Raw genomic sequence first — 20354 nt, 5'->3', positions numbered from 1 at the left:
AGATTAGGAGGGCAACACTATTGAGTGTTTTGATGAACAGGATAAAAATATTTTGCTTTTAATTAAAAATTTTAGGTTCGTATCTAAATTATTTTTTTAATAGAAAATATTTCTTTCTTTTAAATTCCCTTAAGCAGTGCAAATTAGACTCAATATAATTGACATCCCAACACAAATATCAAACACAGAATAAAAAAATAAGATTTATTTCAAAATTTTATATCATTTTTGTTTTTCTATAATAATAATAATAATAATATTTTTAACAAGTTAGTTGAGCAACTCTCCAAATCAAATGAAATGATAAGTGAATTTAAGTATGTTGCAACCGAAATATACGACAGAGGAATACGATTTTTATTTTTATTTTGATTTTTTTGGCTCAGATTTATGTCTCCATCTCGTTCCCACTGTGTCTCTTGAATATCTAATACGGTCCATAAATTTTGGAGATGTTTAAATAATCTATTTTATCAGAGTGTTAAATTTCACAGTAGAGACGAATTGAGATGTTTTGATGTGTATATTCAAAGTTGGAGAGTTTACTTGTCAGCTGAGGCCAAGTTTAAGCGTCTGTTTATATATTATGCCTAATATTTTGCTATAAAAATGCTCAACTAGAATAAGAAAAAATACTATTCTTTTCATTATATACAATAACATTTCATTTTGTATGGTGTTTAAGATAGTGGTGGATCTAGGATTTTATATATTATGCCTAATAATTTTGCTATAAAAATGCTCAACTAGAATAAGAAAAAAATACTCTAATCTTTTCATTATATACAATAACATTTCATTTTGTATGGTGTTTAAGATAGTGGTGGAACCTTGGTACAACAAGGTTAAAAGAGTCTTAAGTATCCACCCTAGAACCATTGGGCCAACTATATGATTTATTAATTGGATGTTCTATGTTAATTTTATACAAATACCTATCAATTTCTACATAGATATATATATTTAGTAACGAAATTAATGGGTGCTCGAGCACCCGGCGGCGGACACCATGTGGGTCCGCCCCTGGTTTAAGAAATAAAGACTTTTGACACATACAAAAAGTACCAATATGCTAGAGTATAGAAATATGTCGTTTGTTTGGAACAAACTTAAAAAAGAAAGAGCATCACATAAAAATGGGTAGATCATAGTGGACATACAACAAACCACTTTGAAGTTTGTTTAGATGTTCAATCAAATTAGTTTTAAGGAAAAGAATAACCTTTACGCTGATCATATAACAAACCTACTTCTTTCAAGATTGTATTGGTGTTCCGATAGGCGAGAGGTGTGAAGCCAGATCATACTAAAGATGATGATAGATTTGTACATCACCAGTTTCCGACTCATGTTTTGATCTTTTTCATGCATGAATTTCTGGTTCCAACTCTTCTAGAGCTGTCCATAACTTCGAATCGTTGAAATCCTTGATAACAAATGTTGCCCCAGCCTCTGAAAGTAATTTTTCGGGGTTCCTTAGACCTAAACCTACAACCGGCATTCCAGCTGCAACTCCAGCTTTTATTCCAGAAATAGAATCCTGTTCAAGAGGAAAAAGGGACAACGAAAATGTTAAAAACATATTGTTGTTCTCCAACAGTTTTCGTTTATGCACGTTTACCATAAGATTTCTATGTGTATTCCAAACCTCAAAAACAAACGCGTGCTTAGGAGATACTCCTAGTTCTTGAAGAGCCTTCAAGTAAGGGTCTGGAAAAGGTTTTGCTCGTTCACATTCACTTCCGATGATAAGAAGTTCAAAGAAATCTGAAAGGCCTAGCATTGAGATAATCAGCTCAGCGTTCGGTCTTGGAGCATTAGTAACAGCTGCTCGTTTCAGACCGCGGTCCTCAATCCATTTGCATACCTCCTCAAGCCCATTCAATGGTTTTAGCTGTTCCGATGCAATTCTGTGGATTATCACAGAAATGTTGTTATGATCGGCTTCAAAACATTATAGCAAGCAAATCTACCTTATTTAATGTAAAAGAAAATAGAACTCGTAGATATTGGCCTACGCGCCAAGTTATGCAATTGAAACAGATTCTGATCTGAATCATGCTATTTATCAGTCATATACTGGGAAATCTGATGCTATTTGTTATGACATATATATACTTCAGTTTGAAGGGAAGCCTTGTAGCAATTGTAAAGTTGTCTCCATGTGATCTATCGGTCACACGTTCGAGCCGTGGAAGCAGCCACTAATGCTTGCATTATGATAGGCTGTCTACATTCCACCCTTTGGGTGCACGCTTCCGCGGACCCTGCTAACATGAGATGCTTTATGCACTGGGCTACCCTTTATATATATACTTCAGTTTGATTGAACTAGTTGATGATGATGCAGTAGCTTACCTTCTAAACATGTCTTCCTTATCATCCATAAATTTGACAGCTCTTTCGAACTCCCAATCCAGGAAGAGTACATGACAGAGTTCATCATTGTGCATACCGCTAATATTCTTTACGAAGAATTCCTCACTTATAGGTGCTCCACCATTGAAACCTATCTGTTTGAAATGAAAATTTTTAGTTAAATAAACTATCTACTTGATTTCATTGTACAGAGTTGGAACTGATTGTAGCAGAAGGTGAAGGCAATACTACCTCTTGAAGCATTTCTCGAAAGGCATAGTAGTGTATAGGATCCGAATCACATAACGTTCCATCAATATCAAATAATATCGCTTTCAATGGAGCATCAACTGGCAATAAACATTTACTGCTTCAAGGAAAATGGACAATTAGTAAGTGAAGCAATGCCATACAGAAATCCACTTTTTTTCTCTCTATCTCTCTCTCTATATATATATGCTATATGAAGAAGTTCTAATTCTTCATATAGATGCTAGATTATGTACTACAAACTCAATTTGGTAAGACACAGCATATTGCAGTAATAGCTAGACACAAGTTGCAGAAATTGTCAAAAGATATGCAGTATGATACTGCAAATTGGTTCCGAAAGGTCTGTTCTTCACTATCTGCTTTGCTTTTTCCCAAACAAGGAGGCATGTGGCAGATTCATTCGTGTAGGAAGGCCAACGGCTACATAAACTACAACATTATGACTACAAGACAGGCAGGAAGCGACTTGTTTCTATTCTCGTTAGGATTGGATATATATGGAAAATCTATAAATCGTAATAGCTCACCAACCTCTCAAACTAACATACGATACAATTTTACTTCACGACACAACCAAAAAAAAAAAGAAAGAAGAGCTTCACTCGGTTGGCCTTCCTCCCCTGACGAATGCCTCTTTTCTCTCCTGTAAAGTCTACAACAAAGATTTCTTGGTTCAAATTTCAAAATATATGTAATATCTCGAACAGTCTAGCCTCTTAGATAAAGTGGTAACACAATTCAATGTAATATCAGAACAGGTTTAAGTTTCATCAATACCTTGTTCACTAATTACGACGTTCACCAAGGCCTCTTTCCCTTCCCTTTTCTACTCACTCGTATGGGTCGTGACCCCACAAAAAGGGGAGGGAGTCAACTGAACATCTTAGACATTGGCAGGAATTTAAACCTACATCCTGACCCCAAATCTTTTTCACCCCAAATGATCGTTTTGGGTGAATTGTGACCTCACACAGAGATGTGCCAGCTACAGATTCGGCCGAATCCACTAGCTTTGATTCAAATTCTCTATTTGTCTTAAAAATTCATTAAACATGTACAAATTATCAATTTAGAACTTACTAACTTAACATGATTAAAATTCAGAACCCATAAACTATAAATCATGGCTCCGCCTCTGACCTCACTACCCATTACAATATGCATTTCTAACAAATTAAACTTTTACACAGAGTAATTATACAATTCAATACTAACAAGAAAAATACAAAAAGGAGTTACCTTTCGTGTTGGTTAAAAATTGATGAAGACAATGACATCTGAGGAACTACTGTAGCAATCTTGGAAAAATTGATAGTTGAGTAAAATTGTTTGTTCTGTACATACAAAGGAACACTGCAAAGAGAAACTAGAGCGCTCATATAGTTACTTTTTTTTTTCTTTTACAGATTACAATCAAATTGAAATTCCAAATGAAAATCTGAAATTTTCCTCTTTCTACCAAAATCCAAAATATTTTTTTTGTGATTTTGAATGTGCTGGTGAGGTGTGTGTGGTTCTGTTGTTTCCGCCTGGGATCCAACTCAATTTGGCTAACAATTGTTCGAATATCCTCCTTCAATTATTTCAATATTTATTGACTCGATTAATTTAGAATAATACGAATCATGCATTTACTTAGAAAAAGTACTTTTTATAGAAAATAGTCCTAATACATGAACATACATTTTAAACACATTAATTTCTAATAAATATGATATTTTTCTTCCTTCTAAACATGTTTTATTCTTAAGAAAAATATTAATCTTAAAGAATTTTATTCTTATTTTTTTCTTTTAAAAATCGCTTGACTAATAAATAAGTAGGATATAATTTTTTTTATTTTTAATCTCATTTCATCAATTTTATGCGCTTTTAAGCGAAATATAATATGTCAATTGATTTATTTGATTTGTCACCTTGCTTTAAAGTAAATTTCAGTGATTCTTTTGTGTGTGTGAAATATGAATGATTAAATCGAAACGATCAATATTGATTAGCCTATAAAAAAAATATTTTAATGGTTTAACATATTTACAAAACCAATGGCTAGTAAGTCAAAATGATAAAACTTCAAAACATTGGTAGTGCTAGGATTTCTAATAAGGAATTCAAAATTTAAAAAAATAAACAAACGAACTAATCAAAAAAGGTTTGACATCTACTGTACATACATAAAAAATAATTTAACTATGTATAAATAGTAGATTTTCTGGCAAAAGTGGGTTCGGGTGAACCACTGACACACTACTAGCTACGCCCCTGCTTCAAAATCAAACGGACCGATACGCATCTCTACCCAACGATGGATGGCTAATCCTATTGAGTTTTTTTTTTTTCAAGGAACTGGGGGATTTTAAAGGAATTCTTTCACTCTTGGAAGCTGCTTTAAGGCATTCAGTGGTAATGTTATAACCCTACAACCATCCAGACAAAGTGTACTGTCTATGTATAGACCTATAGCATCAGGGTGTCTCGACAATGTTAAAAAAAAAAAATGTACCTTAGGCCTCCAAATTTAAGGGGCCTTATTTTTAATAATAATAGGTTATAAGTTATTATTTTTTAACAAATATTGAATACTATTTGTAGAAAAAGTAAATATTTCATGAAAATAAAAAAATTATTAGAAGAAATTTGACATATTTGAAGTACTATATCTCATAAAAAATAATTTAAAATAAAAATGGTTATATTATCAACTGAAAACTAGAAGAAATCAATTATACATACGTTATTAAGAATTCAAGTTTATTAAGGACTCATTTAATTTTTGTTTTAGACCACTAATATCCTTGAGCCGCTCTTGATGATGGGGAGACATGTTTGGTTCGACAATCTGCAACTTGATTTGCGTTAACGGAGGTCAGTTTATCAAATTCTTATTAATAACATTCTTTAGTTTATAATTGCTAGTGAACATGTCTTGGATCATTTCAGTGACAAATCTGTGAGAACAAGTACTCCACCTCCAGATCTGTGAAGCCTAACATGTTGCATAAGGCTTGTAGTTATATTGTTACTGTTGCATTTGACAGAAAATAACAAAGGCACTGATGCAATATCCTATTCACCATCCCTCATGAAGTCAAAGATGGCTTATGCCGGTCCACCACGAGATTTCCATGTATTCGTGATGAAGGTATTTTCCGTATGATTTCCAATGTAGGTTAGATAGAAAAATCACATATTTGATAGTTCAAATACGAAAAAATCGAGATACTTTAATTGTGTTATTTTATCATTTACTTTAAATAATTTAGATATGCAAATTTGACTTGAGAAAAAGGTAAAAAGAGATGTTCTTTATTGTAATTTCAGGAAAGCTACATGATGAATATTGGATTTAAAAAAAATAAAAAATAAAGCAACAATAGTTGGAAATGAAGCCAAGTTGTTAGCCAAAATAAATACAGTTAGTTTAATAGGCAGAAAATGTCAGTAAATCTATGTGAAACATCCTCTGGCAAACAAATGCAAACAAGCATAGCTCCATCAGAATTATCTTGTGGCAAAAAAACACAAACTTGTGGTGTTGGTGTGAGATCAATTGGGCCAGCATAAATGGGCTTTCCCCAACCAAAATCAGCAGATTCATACATTGAAAATCTAGTCCATTGAGTTATAGTAAGTTTACCACCAAATTCTAGCTTTGTAGGCCTATTAACTTGGATATAATCAATAGTTGACCTCAAATATGCCTCGGAGACAGAAAGCCTTGCATTTCGTACCAGACATATGGTATCAGAGATAGATCCATTAACAATTCCCGAGACAGTGCTAGTAGCACATGCCACAGATACTGCATTCCCATAGAAACCTGATTTGAGTGGTGGATTTGTAAGTCTAGATCTACAATTTACTGAAAATGTTAGCCTTAACTCGTAATCGAGAGGGCTAACATTGATGAGTGCCTTGACCCATGACCTCCACACATGAGCCGCCATTGCATCAAAGGTGGTACATGAGATGTTAGGACCAACTAAGGTCTTCAAATGAGCTTGGAAGTCTCGAGTAACACGATAACATTTTTGAACAAAAAGTCTCCTCGTGAAACTAAATGCATCATCTATTCTTTTGAATTCAATGTGTGGGTATTGAATGAATGGCGGATCATTAGGGATAAGTGTCTCTCGATCCCAACATGGTTTGGGATCGAGTGTCAATTTGTTCAACCTCGCGGTTGAAGCCCAAGCACTTAGGAATTGCATTGCTCCAACCCCATCACAAAGACAATGACAAACCCTCAAACCAAGGCTAAATCCACCACAGCTAAAACGCGTTACTTGTGCTATTAGCAATGGCATATCAATCACTTTATATTGTTCTTCATTTGGAAATGTGTAAACCAAGTTTTTCCATGCAGGATTTGGGACTGTTAAATCACCAAGATTTAGTATCTTCATCTCTGAACAAGCCTCAACTAGAAGCACACCTTGTTTAGGCCCAAAAAATACTTCTAACTTTCCCTCTTTTGTTTCGCGTAGCCTACCTGAGAAAGGATAGTATGGTACCAATACACTTGCAAGAGCTTCTTTCAACACATTGATGATCGTCATCACATCCATTTTTCCATTGGATCGATAGAAATACATGGTTGGAGTGAAAACGCGAGATCCAATCATATCATCAAGATTTGATAGGTAAAGGGTGTCACCATAGGATGGAGGGATAGGACTTGATGGTAAGATTGGAGAAATTGAATTGATGGTTAGAGGTATTTGAAGTTGAGGAAAATTAAGTTCTTGTACCATGGGAGTCATGATGAGATTAATTACCTTTTACTACTTCAATTTTATCACATCTTTGGTTGGATTGGAGACACTAAAATATCACAAAATTATTGCCAAGAAAACTTGAAAGTTAAAAGACTATGAAGAATTAAGTAGGTAAGGAGCAAGTAGAAAGCTAAACTATTCAAACTTTAATTTGGACTCTCAATTTTAAGACACCATCTTTGGTTTCTTTTAACTTATTATCATGATTCAATATAGCAACTTCACATTATTTATTGTAATGTCATTTCATACACACAAGAGAACCAACTTTGTTGGGATAGTTGTTAGCTATTATTGTAAGGTATATTTTATTTAGGTATAGATTCAGTCAAACTCAATATTTTTTGTTCAAATAATATATTTATATTAAAAAGTATATTAAATATGCATCAATATTAAATTTAGAACCCAACTAATAAAATTTAAAATCATAAAATTAAAATTATTATTTCGTCTTTGATTATATGTTTGTTCTAATCGTTATTTAAATATTATCATTCTCTATCACTAAATTCATCATTATGTAGTCATAAAAAATTCCTTTTATGCCATGACTGATTTTCTGTGGTCCATCATTACATTTTTTTTTTTAGAAAAGAGAAGTTATTTTTGAAGTATTTAATAATCATTTAATACAAAGCAAGAAAAATAGAACTTGAAAAATTCTTAAAGTTCGTTGGTTTCTATTATTTTATTTTAATTTAAAACGTATTCCCTTGACCTTTTGGACCGTCTCTCTCCGTCGATTTATCCTCCTTTGATTTTTGTATTATTTTTTGTAGCGATTCATTTGACGTTCAATTAATTAAAAATGTAATTTCAGGTTTTATAATCTTATAGAAAATATATTATATTTGACTATTTATATAATTGTAATATCGTCAAATTTGAAGTAACTAGTTTATGTGTGTATTGTATCAGAATATTGAATCATACGAAAAGAATTTTGATTCAGTTTTGATTTTTCAAATTGGTAAAATTGAATTAAAATTTTCAAAATCGAACGGATCTAATGTCCACCAAATAATAAACTACAAAGATTATGTCTCAAGGTGTCTAAATTCCCCTTTTAAATTGATTTTTTTTTTACATATAATCACTCAAAAATAGTCTAATTACTTTCTATAACAGTAGTTTGATAATTACAATTTGTAGATACACGTTATAAAGAAGAGAGAGACGAGCGAGAGAGGCCAAAGAGTGGGAGAGAGGTGAATTGTATATGTATATTGGTTAGATAATTGTATATTATACATATGTATTTGCATATATAGTAAGCGAGATTGGGAGAGGGAGAAAATAAACAAGCGAGAGAGGGCAGAGAGTGAGAGAGATGTGAATTGTACATGTATACCGGTTATATAATTGTACATTATACATATGTATTTGTATATTCTGGCAAAATATACATATACAAACATGACTAATTATACAAACTGAAAATCGATCCATATAATTAATGTAATAATGTTAGTTGCGAATGACAATTATAACAAATTATAATTATAATGAGTAATTAATCAGTATGAATTTGATAGGTGATAGCATGTTTTATTAAATTGTTTAACTAGTAAAAGCCTCTTTGTCTTTGGGTTTGAGAATTGGGAGGAGCGAGTATATCCTACATTTCTTATGCTTTCATTTTTTATTTTAGAAAAATGATAGAAATTTTACCTTTAAGTTCTCTTATTATTATTATTATTATCCCATATTAGATTTATAAATTTCTAAAATCCCTCATTTTCATGCATCAAATTAATGTATTTCGCGCATCAGATTAGTATCATGTATAAAATGTACATTAGATTACTGTATCATGTATAAAATGTTATGTATCTTATTTAAAGATTAATGTATCTCATGTATCAGATTAATATATCAACACTTTATTTTTGTATCGATTTGAAGGATTTTTTAAAGAAAAAGTTACTTGGATAGATATCTTTTATTAAATAATTATTGATTTAGCAATATTTTTAATTTATTATCATTTATAGCAATACTATATTAAATTTGCAATATGTATTAAAAGTGAATTAAATATGCAATAATATGTATTATAACTATTTTATAAAATATATTATGCATGTTTGGTAAGAAGATACATTAAATTACAAGTGTATTAAAATATGAGATAAATGTTTATCCATCAATAAAACTTATATTACATGTGAATAATAAATTATTTTTTGTAATATGAATTCAAAGTGTATTATAAATGTATTAAATGTTATAGAATGGAAAAAATATATTATTATTGCTATAATAGCAATAACATATTTTTTATTTGTAGTATATTTTTGTAAGTTTTTATTTTTTAAATTAAAAACTTATAATGGACAATGATAATTTTACCATAAATGAGATTTACCCTTTTTTATTTTTATTTTCATGTTAACATATTGATAATTTAATTGAACTTAACATAATTATTATGTGATTAAAGTGAGTTTTATCAAATTTGAATCGAGCTAAATTTCGACCAAAAATCAGTTCGAGCGGTGAGGAGTTGCACGCGCAACTCTCTTTCGTTTCGTTTTATCAGTTTTCTGTTCAAAAGATTAAAATCAGAACCCTAAAAAATAGCAAAAAAATGTCGAATGCAGAGGAAAAAGTGGAGGCATCTTCTACTGCACCACCACCGCCATCGCCGCCGTGGGTTGAGCTTCCGGCGGAAATCACGATAGACATTCTCCAACGGCTAGGGACGATAGAGATATTGGAGAGTGCGCAGAGGGTTTGTAGTACGTGGTGGAAAGTGTGCCATGACCCCGCTATGTGGCGTGTTATTGACTTGAAACGTGTCGTTTGTAGATCCAAATTGGCCTATGTGTTGGAGAAGATATGCCGTCTTGCTGTGCGTCGTAGCCAAGGCCAGACTTTCAAAATTAGCATAGACAATTTTGGTAATGAACGCTTGCTCAGCTACATTGCTTCGAGGTACTGATCACTCTTTCTCAGATTTGATCCAATTGCTTGTCCTCTAACATAAAGTCAAAACCTTTTGTTGAGAGGAATTGCTTCATATTGAGCTCGCTATTGGGATGCATTTGAGTTGTTGAACTAGTCCAGATAGTGTTATATATAAACAACTCCTGAATTTGATGTAAAAAAGAATCTACATATTTGAAGCTAGGCTAAGCTACTGTAGGGAGAAATTTAGAGAACCATCGGCGGGATTAGGAGTGCCAGGGTTAAGGAATTTGATTTATGCAGGGGATTGCAATTTCACATAGTTTTGAGAGTTGGATGAGAAATGAAAGAGAAGCTCTAGCATTAAAGAACCCCAGGTTATTGAATACTGATATTGTTCAATTGCAGCAAAATGAAATGCTTAGAAATAGATAAAGTATTATGATGCATAAACTTACATAATAAAATGCAATTGCTACGTTTATACTCACAAACAGTGTAAGTGCCAAACAAATTGTAAGAGAGTGAGTGAACTATGTTTATCTTTATCTTTGCATAATTTCGTTCCGGTAAAATGGTTAGCATTTGGTAGAAATCTGATTATCCTTTTAATACTATTGGCGATACATAGTCTGCTCGATTGTGCACACTTTGAAGTCCAGGATGACCATTTAGCCATATAAAGACACCAGACATATTATGCGTTATGCTATTTTCTGTTTATCCTCCTACATATTATGCGCTATACTATTATCTGTTTATCCTCCTATTATAATATCTTTATACTGCTATAACTTATTGGGAAGGGCATTGGTTTCTTTGCTCATTAATGTGCTAACTAATCAGAATTTTCACATTATGTATTGTGTTTATTCTTTTGGGTGATGCTATGCCACAGATCTTGTTATATCCAATGGGATAGTAATGGGGAGTCTTCTTTTTTGTTTTGCTACTGTGAAGGAGAATCAAGAAATAATGATTTAGCATTTTCATTTTAGGAAGTAAAGTAGGAATGGGATAATGCTGTATGAAGTGGAAGCCTGTAACTATGTTAGGAGTTCAGATGAAGTCATAACTTTTGCTTTTAAATACCAATAACTAGAGGAGGATCTACCTTATAGGGTGGGGATGCCACGCGTTGGCTAAAATTCTGAATTTGTAAGTTGATAATATCTGGTATAAGTTTACATACGTGAAGTGGCACCAGCAATACATAAATGATATGTGGGTGGAATGGTTAAGGGTTTAAGATATTTTAGTTTCTATCGTATACGAGTTCAATTTCCCATGGGAACATTTTTTTCATGAGTGTTGTGAGTCTCTGTGTTTTCTTCTTCTTACTTGTGTTCTTTTATTTCTGCATTGAGTGCTTAAAGCCCTCAACTCTCCTTTTCTCCTTTTGTTCCTTTTTTTCCTTTTATTAGCTAAATATATCTCTCCCCCCCCCCCCCCCCATCCATTCAAAATTCGCTTACGTCAATGTTCATTTTGTTTCTGCCATTATACCTTGCTTCATTAACACTTTTTCCGGTGAGTATAATTCTAGCAGTATCTTTTGTTGGCTTTACAAGACAATTTTGAGTTGATCACAGTTGGTATTTTGTATGTTAAGTTGTTGAGTTGATTTTCTTAGATTCAAAATTTTAAACTTTTCCTTGCAAAGAATTACCAAAATATTTGACAATTAAGATGGAAAATTAAACTGGAGAACGTTGAAGGAAGTTAATCAAGTCAAAGAAAAGAATTATTAGTAACTATCTTACTTTTTAAGCAATTTTTTAATTGAAGATGCTTTTTCGTGATTTTTTCTTGTGGAATTTTTTTCTAGAATAAAATTTAAATTAAACGTGAAATTCTCAAATTTGGGCCCATGTTCTACTCCGTTGAGGTGTTATTGCTGTCCTTTTCCTTATAGTCTTTCTTGTAATTGCTCATTTCTTTTTGTTGCCACCTCTGAGATAGGAGTTCTCTTAAATTAATCAATTTGCTTTTCTTTTTAACAGATCAAGCCAGCTCAGGCATCTCCGACTTGTTAAGTGTTATAATCGGTTATCTGGGGGTTTGGCTTCAGCTGCGAAGAACTTCCCATTTTTGGAGGAGTTGCATATTTACTTCACCTCTATTACTAAAGATGATATAGAAATTGTTGGCCGCTCTTGCCCTTTGCTCAAGTCTTTTGTATTGCATGCCAGTCCATTTGATAAAGTTAGAACACCACCATCACAAGACAATGATAAAGCTGTAGCCATTGCCAGATGTATGCGTGGATTGCGGCATCTTGCCCTTATTGAAAATAACTTGACAAATGAAGGACTTCAGGCCATTCTTGATGGCTGTCCACACCTTGAATCACTTGACTTGCGCTGCTGCTGTTGTATCGATCTTGAAGGGGATTTAGGAAGAAGGTGTAGCCAACAGATTGTAGATCTAAAGAAGCCTCGTGACTCTACTTGCGATTATGAATTTGATTGTAAAATTAGGCATTATCGGTCTTTTGAGGATTACTGCCGATCTAGGTTCTCCAACTACAATTCTTTCATCGTCGGGGACATTCATGAGTATGATTATTATTTTTGACTCCATGTAGCAGCAAGTACGTCGATGAAGCTGGGATCTTTTATTGTTTTCATGTTCAAAATGAAACTTCGCTGAGGGCAAGAACCCAAATTATCAGTGGCATCACTTAGACCATGAAACTGTCATATTAAGCACTGCCCCAGCATCAACTGGTACAAGGAGGAGGCACGATAGCGAAGTGTAAGGTCCTCTCAAGCAGTGAGAGGAGCCAGGGTTGAAGAATGCGTATTTATCGGCAGAGTGGGGTTCGTTTAGCAAGCAATCTTGTTGCTTGAAAGCACACACAACACTCAATAGGAATTTGAGTGTGAAAGCAGTCTGCTCATGCCCAGCGGACCAATTTACGATGTCTTTGTCGCTGATGTTCGTTAAGCAGGCCACATGGATTGGTTAGGGTTTCTTTTCGGCTAATAAATCCTTGATCCTAAAGCCTTTGAAGTATCTTTTTGATAGGTGCCTCTATTTGTATGGGAAATTTGTTGCTGAAACATCTCCCCTAGCTTCCCCTCCTTCCCCTGCTGCCTTTCGATCCGCAGGAGAATACATTTACGATGTCCCTGTCACTGATGTTTTTCAAGCAGGCCACATGGATGGACCCCCAGGATCGTCTTTGGCCAATGTGAACTCTCTGAAGGAAGGGTATGGAGTTGATCCTCGCACTGATCTCTAAGCGCTAACTGACCCTTCTCCGGTTTCTTGAAACGGGGAGGAACTTCCTGATGAAACTATTTCCGAGTTTTGGATGCTTGCTAAATTTGCTTCTGATCTCGATAAAGCTTACTCAGAATCATCTCAACCCCGAAGCATTTGAAGTATCTTTTGGTAGGTCCCTTTATTTGTATGTGTAATTTGCTTCTGATAAATCTTGCTTAGTGGGAGAGAAAAAGAAGTAATAACTGCTGTCAGTATAATTTACTATTGTCAGTTGAAGGTATATACTACTATGGTTTGTTTTTGTCAGCTGAAGTGTTTGCTTCAAGAACACATTTCTGTGCTTAAAGAAATAACATTTTGTTAAGTTATTCCATGTCTGTTTGTGAAAACTAAGATTGAAATCCTAGCCTAGTGGAAATATTAAAAGAAATTGAATGAAGAAATAAAAACAAAAATCAATTGTACCAGAAAGTGAACGTCAAGAACACAGATGTTTATATCATTATATATTAGTTAGATTTGGTGTTTCTTTAATGCAGAAGAGAAGAGGAACTAAGTAAGCACTGATAAGTTGCAACAAAGACAGAATGCTTATATAAATCCTTATATATAGTATAAGATGCACTAATTAGTTGAAAGTAGAAACATACAAGGAAATCATCCAATCCTGAGGTTGTGAGGACAACTCACCAAGAAAGTGAAAAGATAGGAGCCAAAGAAACAGGGAAATCATTAATCCGAGTAGAACGTTCTCCCATGAATCCCTTCGAGGATAACAAGATGATATTTTTGATCATAAAAAATATCATTACAAAGCTCACAAAGGATGCTTCATATAAAATAAGATAATGTTTTTAATATCTTCCAACATAAGCTAGAAACCAGAGTCCTTAGCATAAAAAGGGGATAAAAATACTTAAAGAGGAGAAGATCTACTGCTTCCCAAAGAAAACAAGCTTTCATGGTAAACTCCAAAATCATCTAGTGTTGGAATATTTTTCACTCTTCTAAAGTTGTTTCTTTTGAAGTTGTAGAAGACGACCTCATCCCCAAATATCAAAATTATTTCTTCATTCCATGAACCAAAGGTAGACATACGTTTCCCACACCTAAAGTTCACCAAATCGATGCTATACTCCTTCACCCAAATACAATTGATTTTATCCTTTAGTATCCACAGGTCTAGAATAAAATTCTCGTAAAAATGATCTTGGTCTGCGAGGCAAAACATCCCTTTCAGATCCAACATTTTCAGGCTAGAAAAAGTCTTAAATGATGATGGATGAGATATAGTAAGGAACTTGTCATTTTCAAAGTCAATCGAAAAAATTCTACCAGGTTTGGCATCAACATATAGTCCAGCCAACCAATACGCACATTCATTGACAAACAACATTGTCAAGTTCGTATGATATGAATAAGGAAACTCAAAAATTTCTTTCCATTGACCATTACCAACATCATTTATCGTAAGTACCTCACATCTTAGTTGTGGAAAGTGAGGATTCCTATAGAAAAAATGAACCACTTTGTATTCCTTCTTTGAATGTAGATATCCAAACCCCAAATCTTTACTTTGACAATGTAAAGGGACACGAGTAGGTGTACATTTTGGCAATTCACGCAGTTGTTGCATGGCAGGATTACACAATAAAACACGACAATCTCCTGTTGAAATACAAACCAACCCATAGCAGATTAGAATCTGACAACACCAATAGAGTTCAGGGAATGTGTCATTGTATAATTCATTTCTTTCTCCATACTCTACTTCGGTGTGTACTGAAACAAATCGTACTATACTCCTTTCCTTTAATAAACTTCTTTTTACAATAAGAAGTTGGGGAGCATTTTCATTGATTGTTTGAGGTGGTGAGAATAGAAGGAAGGATTAATAATAAGGTCATTCCATGGCTTGGATACACACCTTAACATGGATAATGTCTTCACAGGACATCTAACAAAAATAGAGATGATCTCATCATCAGTCAACCTATCAAACTCATTATTTGCAATGTTCCCATTGCAACTTATTGATGTTGTCATCTTCTATTTTTAGGCTGCATTTTCGCAAAAAGAAGAAGTTATAGCCACTAGAGAAAATATTTGCATCACAACTTATGTTTCATACAAAATGAGATTTGTAATATTTTTGTATAAACAAATTACTCTTTTCAATAATATTCAAGGCGTACAAGATCATTTCTTTATGTGAGTGTATATGTGGACAACTAAGGTTGAGTACATATGAATTTGATAATAACAAGTCTAATTTCACAAGTGAGATTTAGAGAGGGAAGAATATCACTACAACAATTTTGGATGTTATCAATTTTGGATGTTATCAATTTACTTTTTTGTTGTAGTGATATTCTTCCTCTCTAAATCTCACTTGTGAAATTAGACTTGTTATTGTTAAATTCATATGTACTCAACCTTAGTTGTCCACATCTACACTCACAGAAAGAAATGATCTTGTACGCCTTGAATATTATTGAAAAGAGTAATTTGTTTATACAAAAATATTACAAATCTCATTTTGTATGAAACATAAGTTGTGATGCAAATATTTTCTCTAGTGGCTATAACTTCTTCTTCTTCTTTTTGCGAAAATGCAGCCTAAAAATAGAAGATGACAACATCAATAAAATGCAATGAGAACATTGCAAATAATGAGTTTGATAGGTTGACTGATGATGAGATCATCTCTATTTTTGTTAGATGTCCTGTGAAGACATTATCCATGTTAAGGTGTGTATCCAAGCCATGGAATGACCTTATTATTAATCCTTCCTTCTATTCTCACCACCTCAAACAATCAACGGAAAATGCTCCCCAACTTCTTATTGTGGATAGCAGTTTATTAAAGGAAAGGAGTATAGTACGATTTGTTTCAGTACACACTGAAGTAGAGGATGGAGAAAGAAATGAATTATATAATGACACATTCCCTAAGCTCTATTGGTGCTGCCAGATTCTGATCTGCTATGGGTTGGTTTGCATTTTAACAGGAGATTGTCGTGTTTTTTTGTGTAATCCTGCCATGCAACAACTGCGTGAATTGCCAAAATGTACACCTACTCGTGTCCCTTTACATTGTCAAAGTGGAGATTTGGGGTTTGGATATCTACATTCAAATAAGGAATACAAAGTGGTTCATTTTTTCTATAGGAATCCTCACTTTCCACAACTAAGATGTGAGGTACTTACGATAAATGATATTGGTAATGGTAGATGGAAAGAAATTATTGAGTTTCCTTATTCATATCATGCGAACTTGAGAGTGTTGTTTGTCAATGAATGTGCGTATTGGTTGGCTGGACTATGTCTTGATGCCAAACCTGGTAGAATTTTTTCGATTGACTTTGAAAATGACAAATTCCTTACTATATCTCATCCATCATCTCTTAAGACTATTTCTAGCCTGAAAATGTTGGATCTGAAAGGGATGTTTTGCCTCGCAAACCAAGATCATTTGTACGAGAATTTTATTCTAGACTTGCGGATACTAAAGGATAAAATCAATTGTATTTGGGTGAAGGAGTATAGCATCGATTTGGTCTAACTTTAGGTGTGGAAAACATATGTCTACCTTCGGGACATGGAATGAAGAAATAATTTTGATATTTGGGGATGTGGTCGTCTTCTACAACTTGAAAAGAAACAACTTTAGAAGAGTGAAAAATATTCCGACACGAGATGATTTTGGAGTTTACCATGAAAGCTTGTTTTCTTTGGGAAGCAATAGATCTTCTCCTCTTTAAGTATTTTTTTCCCCTTTTATGCTAAGGACTCTGGTTTCTAGCTTGTGTTGGAAGATGTTAAAAACATTATCTTAGTTTATATGAAGCATCCTTGGTGAGCTTTGTAATGATATTTTTGATGATCATCTTGTTACCCTCGAAGGGATCATGGGAGAACGTTCTACTCGGATCAAGATTTTTGCCTCGTATCTTTTCACTTTCTTGGTGAGTTGTCCTCACAACCTCAGGACTGAATGATTTCCTTGTATGTTTATATTTTCAATTAATTTCTATTTTCAAATTGAGCACACATTCCAGTTGGTCCTAAACAGAGACGAAAACAGGGGCAGCATTTGCACATATAACGCAAAAACAGAGCAGTACTCGTCTGAAAATTTCTAAAACAATTGTGTCAAATAAGTTGTTAAATACTCTCTCTTTATAAAAGAATCACTTTATTTCCTTTTTAGTCTGTTTAAAAAAGAATGACTTCTTTCCTTTGTTGGCAACACTTTAACTTTCCACATGACATACTTAAGACGACAACATAATTAGAATTGACAAGTCGGAGATGTCTGAGCTGACTTGATCTGTTGGAAAGATTAACAAATTGATTACATTATGAGAATCCTATATAAGAGGTCAACAACTAAAACATTAGACTTGAACATGAAAGAATACCTCTCAGCAATGTAGTTAAAGAATGAAGTCTATATCACATTGTGAATTAAGAATATTGATTAACAAAATGAAGAAATGTGAATGTTTATTTTCCTAATCTTCTTTTCCTTTACACCTCTTCATTGCCTTCATGCTTTTACATTGTCTTTTTTTAATTGCAACAATAAATTAAAAATATGAAAAGCAAAACTCAAATAAAGAATAAAAAAGATAAATAGATTTATTGGCTGTAGAAGAGTGCACATCTCATGGTCTATGCCTAACTTCAATTATTAAATGTAGATTTATTATAACTTAAATTATTAAATAGATTTATTGGCTGTAGAAATCATTATTCCTCTACAAACACTTTCCATTGTGAGCAACAGTTTTCTCCAAGAAGATCACCTAAGCCCTGGACTAATTGCACCTACTTAACCTAATTGTCATTGTCAAACTTACACTATGAAATTGAATATCTCATTATTTCTTTAAGTATTTGAAATTGTTGATTCTTGATTCGTATTGAAGTATTCTAATAGAATACACAAAGTCTTTAAAAAGGTGGAAATCACAATAAATCAAGAAAAAGAAAAAAAAATGATAGAATAAACAACATGTTAACAAGAAAAAGAAGTTACAAATACACCTTTAAATCATGGCTTCCTTGGAAAAATTAACACATCATTTTCCTCCATTCTTGTCATAAAGAAAATCCAAACTTCTACAACTCAAAAGAAAAACTGTAAAATAAAAAGAATAAACTTGTAAATGAGTTTTTGTAAATAAGAAGCCACAAAAATTATGAGAATTTTATGAAAAATATAACCGATTCGAAATTATAATGATTAATTAATAATATAATTAATAAGAGATAAATGTGATTGAAAGAAATGTCTCAAACATGTCACGTGCAAAGCTAAAATTAAAATATTGTAAAAAATCAATTCTTTTTTTAAACAGACTAAAAAGAAAAAAGAAAGTCATTATTTTTTAAACAGGATAGGATACTAGTGTTTTTGCTATTGGACCATGATCTTTTATCTTTAGGGCTCGACGTGTTTGACCATGTGATAAAAATCATGATATGAAATTATGAGATAATGTTAAAGGTTTCTTTGGATATGCAATTTAGAATTTTTATATTGTTTTTTTTCATTAACATGAGAACCTTATAAGATATAAATGTTGAAGAAGAAGGAAGTTGTCGATTGGAACAGGTTCAACGCAACTGATTGATGTGTTTGCGGCAAGTGTTGATAAAGAAGGACGCTGAGGGTTAGAACAGGTCCAAGGAAGCTGACTGACGAGTTTACATCACTACTGAAGAATTGGAGTCACACTACGATTAGACTACCTATGTTAATTAGGATTATATTTCGTCTAAAATTATAGTATGATTAGGATTATATTACGACTAGAATTACTATTACAATTATAGTACAATTAGTATTTATATTATTTATAATTGTAATATTAGTATTATAATAATAATGTGTATTATAGTAGGACTCTAAGTATAATTAACTTAACACTTTACAATTCTCTCCTATATAAAGAGTATGTACTTAACATTATTATTCATCAATACTATCAATTGATCAATACGTCAATACTATCAATTGATAAATACAATCCTTGATTTCTCATATCCTAGATGTGATATTTCTACAATAAAATTATCAAAATTGTCTCAATGATTTGTACAATCGTACCAAATAAACAAAGTTTATAAAATCACATAATATATTATCACAAATTTATTCTAAAATTGTCCCAGTTGCTTAATCACTCCCCTTTTGAACATCAATTTGAATCTTTCATATACTCTTTGTTCATAATTACCACATTTGTTTTTTAGTTGTTGCTAATTACTTGATTATATTTTCTTTTTTAGTTGTCCATAATCACTTGTTCATATTTTCTTTAGTTGTCCATGATTAGTTATCCATTCTGATAAATCAAGAAAGAATAAAAATTACTTATTATACCCTCAATGAATTGTTTTGAAAATGATAGAACTTTTTAAAAATTTTAAGTATTTATTCACCTACTTCATACTTAATATGGCTAAAATATTACTCCCTTTGTTCGGTGTTGCTTGTCATGATTTTTATTTTTAGAGTCAAACTATAAAAACTTTGACTAACATTTTAAGATGCATTTTTTATCATATTAATGTACAAAAAATGTAATTTATAGTACTTTTCATATAGTTTTAGAATATCTAGTTTTTTGTTTAGAATATCGAATTAATGTGATCTAATTTACTTTTGAAAATTAGTCAAATTGACTTTCGATAAGCGCAACATGACACACATTTATGGAAGGAGGGAATAGCTTACTATCAATTTTTGTTTTCTTAATAGGCATATCAATTAAAAAATGAACAAATAATTAT

General features: G+C 32.6%; 3 protein-coding genes across 3 annotated transcripts; 1 reads left to right on the top strand and 2 right to left on the bottom strand.

Moving 5' to 3' along the window:
* Positions 1-1093: 1093 nt before the first annotated feature.
* Positions 1094-4312, bottom strand: LOC101245863 (haloacid dehalogenase-like hydrolase domain-containing protein Sgpp). The gene is made up of 5 exons (XM_004244692.5): positions 3871-4312; positions 2611-2725; positions 2359-2513; positions 1649-1910; positions 1094-1540 (listed from the first exon to the last, which is right to left on the bottom strand). The coding sequence occupies exons 1-5, from the start codon at positions 4008-4010 to the stop codon at positions 1364-1366; spliced, it is 849 nt and encodes a 282-aa protein (XP_004244740.1). The 5' UTR covers positions 4011-4312; the 3' UTR covers positions 1094-1363.
* Positions 4313-5906: 1594 nt separating this feature from the next.
* On the bottom strand, positions 5907-7451 carry LOC101244975 (fatty alcohol:caffeoyl-CoA acyltransferase). The gene has a single exon (XM_004244767.5). It carries the CDS (start codon positions 7389-7391, stop codon positions 6045-6047), a length of 1347 nt encoding a protein of 448 aa, XP_004244815.2. The 5' UTR covers positions 7392-7451; the 3' UTR covers positions 5907-6044.
* Positions 7452-9991: 2540 nt separating this feature from the next.
* Positions 9992-13853, top strand: LOC101245566 (putative F-box/LRR-repeat protein). Its single transcript, NM_001346752.1, has 2 exons — positions 9992-10346; positions 12323-13853. Exons 1-2 carry the CDS (start codon positions 10000-10002, stop codon positions 12894-12896), a joined length of 921 nt encoding a protein of 306 aa, NP_001333681.1. The 5' UTR covers positions 9992-9999; the 3' UTR covers positions 12897-13853.
* The last annotated feature ends 6501 nt before the right edge of the window (positions 13854-20354 follow it).

The sequence above is a fragment of the Solanum lycopersicum genome, chromosome 8 (genome assembly GCF_036512215.1).
Source record: "Solanum lycopersicum chromosome 8, SLM_r2.1".
In the NCBI taxonomy this organism is placed as follows: domain Eukaryota; kingdom Viridiplantae; phylum Streptophyta; class Magnoliopsida; order Solanales; family Solanaceae; genus Solanum; species Solanum lycopersicum.
This window is presented reverse-complemented; position numbering and strand designations above follow the sequence as displayed.

Excerpts from the sequence above, each read along its gene's own strand:
- LOC101245863 (XM_004244692.5), bottom strand. The coding sequence starts at position 4,010 with ATGAGCGCTCTAGTTTCTCTTTGCAGTGTTCCTTTGTATGTACAGAAC. Across the intron at positions 2,514-2,610 it reads TTCGAGAAATGCTTCAAGAG|ATAGGTTTCAATGGTGGAGC; the intron begins GTAGTATTGCCT and ends CATTTCAAACAG. Across the intron at positions 1,541-1,648 it reads AGCACGCGTTTGTTTTTGAG|GATTCTATTTCTGGAATAAA; the intron begins GTTTGGAATACA and ends CCTCTTGAACAG.
- LOC101245566 (NM_001346752.1), top strand. The coding sequence starts at position 10,000 with ATGTCGAATGCAGAGGAAAAAGTGGAGGCATCTTCTACTGCACCACCA. Across the intron at positions 10,347-12,322 it reads CTCAGCTACATTGCTTCGAG|ATCAAGCCAGCTCAGGCATC; the intron begins GTACTGATCACT and ends TCTTTTTAACAG.
- LOC101244975 (XM_004244767.5), bottom strand. The coding sequence starts at position 7,391 with ATGACTCCCATGGTACAAGAACTTAATTTTCCTCAACTTCAAATACCT.